Raw genomic sequence first — 9,454 nt, 5'->3', positions numbered from 1 at the left:
ATTAGAGGTACAATGTGTATTTGTACATACTGTACATACTAAATTTTCATGGATCAAAGCCCAGTAATGAACATCTGGGACATCATTCTGCAATATACATAACAGATAGAGATAGAAATGGAGAGATGAAAAATAATATATTATTACTTAAATATATGTAAAAAAAACCTTGCAACATGATTTGCGAATAATGCTGATAGATTTGTTAATAATTCCATATTAAGATCAGTGAGCAAACACGAGCACCAGGGAATATAGTAAAATATAATTTAATATTAAAACTACTAATTAAAACACCAATTAAAACGCCTAGCTTTCGTCGGCCATCTGCCGACGTCCTCAGGGCTCAAAATGTCANTCCATGGGAGATTCACTTTTATAGTTTGACTAGCGTGTGCGCGCGGCTCCTCGATCTCGTTACTGGGCCGGTCATGACTAAGCACGTTCCTGACGCCGGTTCCTTGGTAACAGCTTCCTCCCTCCCGCACCTCTCATCCACACAGCTATCATCAGGGAATTTCTCTTTTCTAGAACTAGATGTCAGTGGGGGATCTCCTTTCACACACTCATATCCATCTTCTATTTTCCTTTCCATATCTCTTTTACACTCTTTCCCCTGAGTCCTTTCCAATGCCGCTCCACACCTCTTTGTCCATAGCCGAGTACACGTCGCGCCAACTCGCTTTCTAACATCTCCCCCCCTCTTCTTCCCCGTCTCCTTTTTAATGGCACAGCCTCCTACTTTCTTATCTCCCCCCTTTTTTGTTCCGATGTAATTATCATTGCAAATGCAATGATCAGGGGTTGCGATCTTTTCCCTTTCCCTTTCCCAGTCAGTCATCTGTCTCTCAGCACCCCCCTCATTCACTTTCCCCGTCTCTTTCTCGATGGTGCAGCTTTTCCCTTTCTTTCTCCCCCCCTGTAATTCGGGTCCGATGTAGTTGTCATCGCAGACACGGAGGTTGGGGGTTGCAGTCGCGATCCTCCCCTTTCTTCCTCTGCTGGTGTCTTCCGTCTGCCTGCCGTCACACAGACCGTTCGGCTTGCTCCGTTCCCCTCCCCAATGCATTCTTGTTGGAGTCTGAGATCTGAGGCCGGGGATTGCAATAGTAGTCCTCCCCTTTCTCCCTCGTTTGGTGTCTTCTGTCTGCCTAGCATCACATGGATCGCTCAGCTTGCTCCGTTCTCCTCCCCAATATGTTCGTGCTGGAGTCTGACGTCCATACGGCAGATGGGTCGTCGTCTCCTGCCGGGTTGGGGGGGTAGTAGTGGCTCCCTCCTCCTCCTGATGGGGTGGAGCACATAGCGATGGCCCAACATCGACCTAAGTTTTGGGCCCGCTATGTGGATGACACATTCACCATCATCAAGAGGGATCGAAAGGCTGACTTTATGGGCATATTGAATTCAGTATACCCGGATATCCAATTAACGATCGAGGAAGAAAATCAGGGCTCTCTAGCGTTTTTAGACGTGTTGGTCACCCGTCAGCTGGATGGAACCCTTAGCACCAGGGTATACCGAAAACCAACCTGCACGGATAGGGTGCTTCATTATAGAAGCAACCATCCGGTGGCCCATAAGGTCAGCTGTCTTAGATATATATATATATGTAGGTCTTTAGTTATTTGGGTTTTCTCCCGCGTAGAATTAGAAGTGTCTTGGCGACGTTTCGACGAAGTCACATTCGTCATCTTCAGGCTGGTGTCTTCAACTTCGTGCTTCTGGGAGTAGTGTGTGAGATCGCAGTTGTTTCTTCCTTTTAACTGCCAGTGGGGTTTGAGCTGATTGGGTGGGAGCTTGGCTGTGTTCTGATTGGGTGGAGGTGTGTTCTGATTGGTTAAGGAGCTTGGCTGTGCTCTGATTGGATGGGGGGTTGGCTGTTCTCTGATTGGATGGGGAAGTGTTCTGTTTGGGTGGGGGCTTTGTTGTGCTCGGGTTAGTTTGAGTTGCAGGGGGATTTGAGCTGGTGAGCTTCATTGCTGTTGTTTGGCTTCGTGTTCGTGGTCGTGCCACATCTTTATGGTGGGTGTCAGTTTGCTTCATGTATGGATTGGAGGGGTTTAAAGTGGCTAATGATGCAGCTGTGGACTGGCTTCTAGTTTGTGGTCGTGCCTCATCATCTGTGTGGGTTTGNAGTCAATTTTATGTCCTGTGGCTTTAAGGTGTTGGACCAGGGAAGAAGTTGGTTCCTCTTTTCTGACTGAGTTCTTGTGTTCTTCAATGCGTGCATTTATTCTTCTGTTGGTTTGTCCGATGTATGTGGTGGGGCAGGCGGTGCATGGGATTTCATATACATAATTCTACGTGGGAGAAAACCCGAATAACTAAAGACCTGGATTAATATTGTCCAAACTGGAACTTTCCAGATGCATTGGATTACATCCCAGACTCCCCAGGCATCTTCACTAAAAACCCATTAGGTGTCACTTTCAGTTTTAAAAGGATTAAGGAGCTAATGACAAGATAAAATTAGAAGTTCTTTTCTATTTTGCTTTGTTTTGTTTTGTGTTCAGATGTAGTCATTGTTTCAAGATAATGGCAATAGCAGCTGTTTTCTTTTTTTCAACATACTACAAGTAGCTATATGAATTAATACCTCTATGTTTTGTAAATGGAGCCATTTACTGTATACCAGTGATGCACATCCCAGGACAAAATCTTTGCTCTACAATGTAGATTATATGGACAGAACACATTATTAACATAAGAGACCTTTATAGGAAATGTAACTAAAACTAATACATTCAGGAGGAAGGAAAATCTATATGCAGTAAAGAAACATCTAGGGCAGACACTTAACAAGATAGCTTTTCCCAGTGGTCCAATTAATTTCTTAGCTGGGTATTGTACTCGTTCTTCCATGAATACATCCATTGATATATACTGAATTTTACAGTGACCTTGTTTATGTCACAATCTCTACAATGGACAATAATTTACTGTCATCCAGTTAGGATTAGCAATTCAGGAAGTAACTGGATGACAGAAGATGTAAGACAAAGGGCAAATAATTTTTGTACAATATGCATGTCTTTAAAATTCTTTTTAAAGCTGATCAATCTTTCCTTCATTTCTAAAAAAATTGCAAGTTATATGTGGTCAATATGAGATCCACTAGTTCTACATGTAATGATTTGCAGAAATCCCTGACCTGCTATTTGGATTAATTCTTCCCTTCTTCATTCCCAGCATGTGCTGTGACCTAGATCTGACGGTTATATTTTCTCTGACATTTCTATAACAATAAAGACAACATGAGAGAAAGCTCATGAGAAGACTCTGTGAAAAACTTCCTCCCTACATGCTGTTCTGTCGATTGTTTTTCTTTATCACTTCATCTGATATTTTAAAGACATGTTTTAAAGTTAGTTTTATTTTCACATTCTATTCTATAAATTCAATAATTGTAATGGTAACCTATAAATTAATCATAGCACATTTTATGATCACAAAAACTAATAGACACAAAGATGCCGTGAGATGAAATGGACTTCCTAACGGGTCTCCTGGAAAACACTAGTTTTATATTTCTGGCTAATTTTATGTCTAAAGAAGTGATTAAAGACTAGTTTAGTCAGATGAAAGCAAAGGGAGTCAACCTACCCTGACTTTAGAAGATAGTGTTGTTACTATAAATATAATGTTTTCTGTTATTATAATTAGCTAACCCAAATATACTGTATCTGTTATTTGGGAAATTGATGTATACAAACATAAAGGCTACAATAATTATAATACAACATCTCAAACAACAGTGCTGGAAAAAGAAAGTGATAAAAAACAGTCTAGACTTGAAACTCAAAATAAAATGAGGGAGAAAAGTGAAGATAGCTTCAAGGTAATAATGTGTGCATTTCTGTTTTTCAAGAATTATGGACTAGGATGCCATTAGATTGTGAGATAATTTACAAAATAACTAAAACAGAAGATCTGAACTTTTCTAGGTGGCTGTGTTTACAATTCTGCTTTTATAGTAATTACAACATTGTGGTAACAAGTCCCATACGTCAATAAAATAAAACCATTTGCTATAATGATCTTACATCTTCCCTCATTCTTTCCTTCAAAAGTTTCTGTCCAAACTTTTAGGATTATTGATAAATAAAAGTATTTGTGCTGGTTTTATTTTTCTTTTTGCTGTCATTGCTGCTCTTGCTAAAACACTCTTAATATGAAAGCACCCAATCCTGCTGTAAGAGAGTATTTCTGTAACTAATCAAAAAGATCTGGCGTGCATAAATTCATTATATATTCTTGCTTAACGCTCAGGAATTTTATGAGTTTTCAACAAGTAATATATCTCTATGACAGGCTGCTGCAAGAAATCAAGGCAATGAAATGTTGGTTTGCCAAAACTGTCAAAACAGACAGCACCTCATTCATATTTCCTGCTTATTTAATAAACTACAAGTAACTTATATATGTTGGGATCATGTCAATCTATGAGGAAAATATCAAAGTACATCAAAATTTAAACAACCAACAACCATTGTGGAAAGTTGCTACAATATAGTTATTGTTAAAAGGATTCCTTTATTTCTTGTGCTTTCACAAGAAACTTTAAGCTTTCCTCAATACCAATAAAGTGGTGTTTTATCCAACATCTCTGTTCATAGAAACTTCTAGTGTTCATTCATCTATTCTTCACAGAGATTCTTTACTAGCATGAGTGAAAAATATTATTTCATTCACTTCAGCATCTTACTTATGTAACATTAGCAATATCTTAAGCTTCATCTCATAACATTGCAGGAGAAAACAAATGACATTTCCATGCCATTGAACTGTAAAATGTGTAAATTATTTTTAAACTAGGTATTTATATAAAATTAATTGGATGACATTAAACCATCTCATATCAGTTTACAAGTGCTCCAAAATTCACTATTTTATTGTTATTATTGCACTGTTAACATTTCATGGCATGTTAATTATTTCTGCTGTTTCAGGTTTCTTTTTAATCAGAAATAATTCTAGATAATAATGAAAGAACTGATTGCAGTTTGTGGCTTAGAATTGTATCAAGTTCAGGGAAGAAGGAAGCAATTTCATTAAGAATCTATATTTTCTCTAGCAATTGTCAATCATCATAAATGTAGGTTATCTTGGGAAAGTATTAAAGAATTCTTGAGTTGGATTCCTAAAATAAAAAGTGGAAGATTCAAAAATTGCCCACATTTGTTATAAATAAAGAAAAATATAGTGTGAGAAAAGAAAATATTGGAGCTGAAAAAATATTTTATCATGGTTGGGTGTCAAGATATGGTCCGTAGACACAATAGTTTATTTCAATAGCTTTCTTTCCTTATAACTACAGAGAAATAAGCCCGTTTCCTCTCTAACTAGGTTTTAGTCTTCCTTTTCATCTTTCTAGATAACATACTTTCTTTGGTTAGTTAATTCTGAGGTGAGGTTAGCTGAAAGAAAACAAACTTTTCGCTTGTTCCCAAGCCATTACCCAGGATTCCATTCATAAGAAAGATAAACTTAATGATTTTATACCAGGAGATTTTTCTCTCCAAATCTCTAACATTCCATAGTAAAAAAAAATCTTTTGTTTTGTTTTTAAAAGCTTCCCTTTCAAAGCTTTATATAAAATTCACAAATTAAAGTAGCATGAGATATTTAGTTATTGGAAAATTGAAATATATAGAAGTTTCTTTTTGTGAAACTGGGTCACCGAAATGACCCATTTTAAAAAGTGTGTACAAATAATGCATTTAAGCTCATGTTCCAACTCACCTAACTCTGACTTAGGAATTATGACAGCTCTGAAATAGGTCCATCAGGTTAATGAACATGTCTTCTTACCTCTATGATTACATGTCTTTCCCATGTTATAGGTATGTACATGTGCTTCTTCTTGAAGCTTGTTATTATGATACCCTTTAGTTGAGAATATCAGTTACATATTTACTTAAAAGATATACATTATGCACTATTTCCCATAAAATATTTCCAAGTATGTCAGTTTTCAAATAATTTGTATAAAACGCATTAAAAGTGTTTTAATGTAAAAGTGTAAAAAATAAAATATAAATCTGTCACATAGTGCAGATAAGAAGCTACAGTATATTATATAATGTGCAGAGACATAATATTAGAAGTTCTTCAAATATCAGCTGACAGCAAGCCCTTGATTATTCTAAAAGCTCTACTGGACAATAACTTGAGGACACAATAGAACAGCAAACTCAGTTCTTTGAAACCTTCACTGTAATGAAAAACATGATTATGTTCAGTTGATTTCACACTGGAAATTATGTGCTTGTTCTCTTCTGTCTCTGTCATTATCCAAAATTGCCCAGAAACACCGAAAAATTTGTAAGTCATAGTATCACGCCAATAGATCATTCTGCCACACAGTTCACCCATGGCAACCCAGGATCAATGGAAACTCCCCTGAGCATTTAAGAATGTACTATAACCCACAAGTTCTTGAAGCAGGCCATATTAACAGAACCCCCACCCCTGCATTGTGATATGCCATTATCAGACTAAACTTCATCAGATAATTCTTTTTGTATTATTTGATCAATCTGTTTTTAACTTACTCATTCCTTAAATTATCTGGGCAGTGTATAAAAATGAACAAGCTAAACTTTAAAAGATAAATGTACTGAAGAGCTTCTGAAAAGAATGTCCTTAATTGCCTTCTTAAAGGCAAATGGACTTAGGATGACATGGATCTTAGGAAGGATGCTAAACCATGGAGTAGGTGCTGCAGCAGAAAAGGCATACTTTCTGGGTTTCGTAAGGTGGAATTGTACTAGAACATGCCAGCTGTTCTCAGATGTTATGGGATGGGCAGAAAAAATTGAGGAAATGTGACTGTGGAAATATTCAAGCCCTATGTCATGAATAGTTTTACAGCTGACCACCAACACCTTGAATTGTACTTGGAAGCCTACAGACCAGTGAAGCTTGCAGAGTAGTGGTGTTTGACCAAGAAATCATAGTAGCTTTACCTCTGCAGTACTAGGACACTCATTCTTGATCCAAGGCACTACATACTGTGTAGTTAGTATTTATAACTAATTCTGTAGTTGGCATTTATGACTAACTCTGTCTTTAAGCAACAGAAGGTAAGTTAACTCCTGTAACTCAATTTTTTTTGATGGAACTACAGTGCTTTCGGAAAATTTCTTGCAAGGACATTTTGGCAGTACAAGACTGGAATTAAAATAAATCCAATGTCATTGGTAAAAAAAAAATTTGTGTGTGTATCTGTGTTCATTAGAAAACAATCAATTGGGGAAAGTTAATAGATGTCAAACAACCAATTAATTTGCTTCAGTGACTTAATAGATGTTTATTGAGAAGAAAAATTAAATTAGCTATTCAACTTTCTACTTGTCAGTGTCCCTGCTATTGACCTTCTAGAAATGGTCAAAAGTTATGTTTCACAAAATTATTAGGTGATGGGCAACCTATTTCACTTTTCTACATCATTGAATCTATATAGATATGTATGTTTGTGTCTGTATATGTACATATTCATATAAAATGCAAAATTTGATATAAATAATACATAAATAATCATTTCCTAATTTCTGTATTTACTGATGCCGAATAATTTAATATTAACAAGAAACTAGGTTTGGAGATAACACAAGTGACTGGCAGATTTGATAATTTATCTGAGAAAATTATGAAAGTTTGCTATTGGGTTAGATGTAGGACTGAACTCACCTAAAAACATGAGTAATTGAACTGCTAATAATTACTCTGCTAATCAGAAACTTGCTTCTGACTTGAATACATTATACAAATATTCATTTTAGCTTGCCATTAAACTATTATTCAAACACACACAGACACACACACACAGACAAACACACACACACAAACACACAGACAAAGACACACACACACACACACACACACATACACATATATATATATATATATGTTTTCTGAGGTTTTCGCGGGTGTTTGTATGTAGGTCTTTAGTTATTCGGGTTTTCTCCCGCGTAGAATTAAATATATATATATATAAATATATATATATTTGGAATATATATATATTCCAAAACAATAAATAGTTGATCACCAAGAGAGTAAAACATATAAAATTTAGAAATTTTAAAATTTATTTACTAAACCACCAAGCTTTCGTCAAGAGCTCTTGACATCATCAGGGTATGCAAGCCATTGTTGGGAGTCGCCTATATGCAGCCACTGATCATCTGCATCCGGCTCCTAGCGCGCGTCATGGGTCCCAGCTGAGCACGCTGTAGTAACTCTTTCCTATTCTTGTTCTGTGCTCTATCGTGCTCAGTCCTTCCGATCCTGGAGTTGGATAAAATCCTTTCATTTCCCTCATGGGTGACAGTCATCCCCTTCTCACTATATCCCTGTCCGTGGTCCTGTCTATTGTGGGGTATGTGTTCTGTTTTACATTTTCTCCTGGCTCCTCCAACCGTTTCTGTCGAATTGCAATTTGATCCCCCCCGCCCCCGCTCCCTGCAGCCGTAGTTCATCTACACCCCCCTTTTGCTGCTGTTCGATCTTCCGTTTACTGCGTCTGGGTCCTCTGCTCTCATCTCCTGAGGGGGAGTCTCTCCCTCGTTCGAGCAGTTTATTCCTGGCCCCGTGCTTCCCTGCTGCATCTGCTGGCATAGGGTTGCCCTCCCTCTCCTGGCGCGGTCCGGCTGTCTCTATACCTCCCCCTTTTTGCCTTCTTCTCTTTCTCTGGGGGGTGATCGGATCTCCTCGCCGTTTGAGGCCACAACTCAGGAGCTCCATCTTTCTCCGTGTTAACGGATCCCCCCCTTTTTCCGGTGCCATACCTGGCCGTATGATATCTGGTCTGTCCTCCTTCCCCTTTGGGGAGTTATTTAAAGTCATATTTGCCTGGCTGAATGCTGAAGGCATATCCATCCGGTTATACTGTGGGGGGGGTGTCTCACTGTTCCTGTTAGTATGTGGTTGGTACCTCAGTCTCTTCCAACAGTTCGGGGGTCGATTTTTATGCCAAGTCCGTAGGGCCCGTTGTGCTGAGCACATTTCTATATGTCCGTTCTGTCATCTCCGTGTAATCCAGTCTCGGGCCGGTCGTCCCAACACCATCTCCTCTATGTTCGTCTTCTCCCTCAAGCCCCCCCAAATACTGGCTCTCAGACGGAGATTCAATAAACCGGCATATGGATCTCTGCCCAGCGCATTTGGCGCTGAGAGCCTGGGGCAAGAATGGCAACCCCCCACTGGGCCGGATGGGTCGCAACGGAACATCGGGAATGCCCAGGAAAACAACAGGAAGCACTGTGGGAGAAACGCTGTTACCACCCCCCCAACTGCTCCCCAGTATTTGGGGGGGCTTGAGGGAGAAGACGAACATAGAGGAGATGGTGTTGGAGGAGGAGGAGAATCCCCAGATGACCACAATGGGAGTTGGAGACATCAAAGTGAGGAATGATTGGGACGACCGGCCCGAGACTGGATTACACGG

General features: G+C 38.8%; 1 protein-coding gene across 1 annotated transcript in view; it reads left to right on the top strand.

The window, feature by feature from the left end:
* The first annotated feature begins 1,308 nt into the window (after positions 1 to 1,308).
* The window catches only part of IL1RAPL1 (interleukin 1 receptor accessory protein like 1), a 457,645-nt gene continuing 449,499 nt past the window's right edge, over positions 1,309 to 9,454 (top strand). Inside the window, exon 1 of the mRNA XM_029283439.1 lies at positions 1,309 to 1,584. Coding sequence (XP_029139272.1) covers positions 1,309 to 1,584 — 276 coding nt within the window. The remainder of the gene's footprint in view (positions 1,585 to 9,454) is intronic.

This window comes from Protobothrops mucrosquamatus, unplaced genomic scaffold, assembly GCF_001527695.2.
Source record: "Protobothrops mucrosquamatus isolate PMUCROS unplaced genomic scaffold, P.Mucros_1.0 scaffold88, whole genome shotgun sequence".
NCBI classification, from domain to species: Eukaryota; Metazoa; Chordata; class Lepidosauria; order Squamata; family Viperidae; genus Protobothrops; species Protobothrops mucrosquamatus.
Note: the sequence above shows the minus strand (reverse complement) of the source record. Positions and strands in the feature narration are given on the sequence as shown.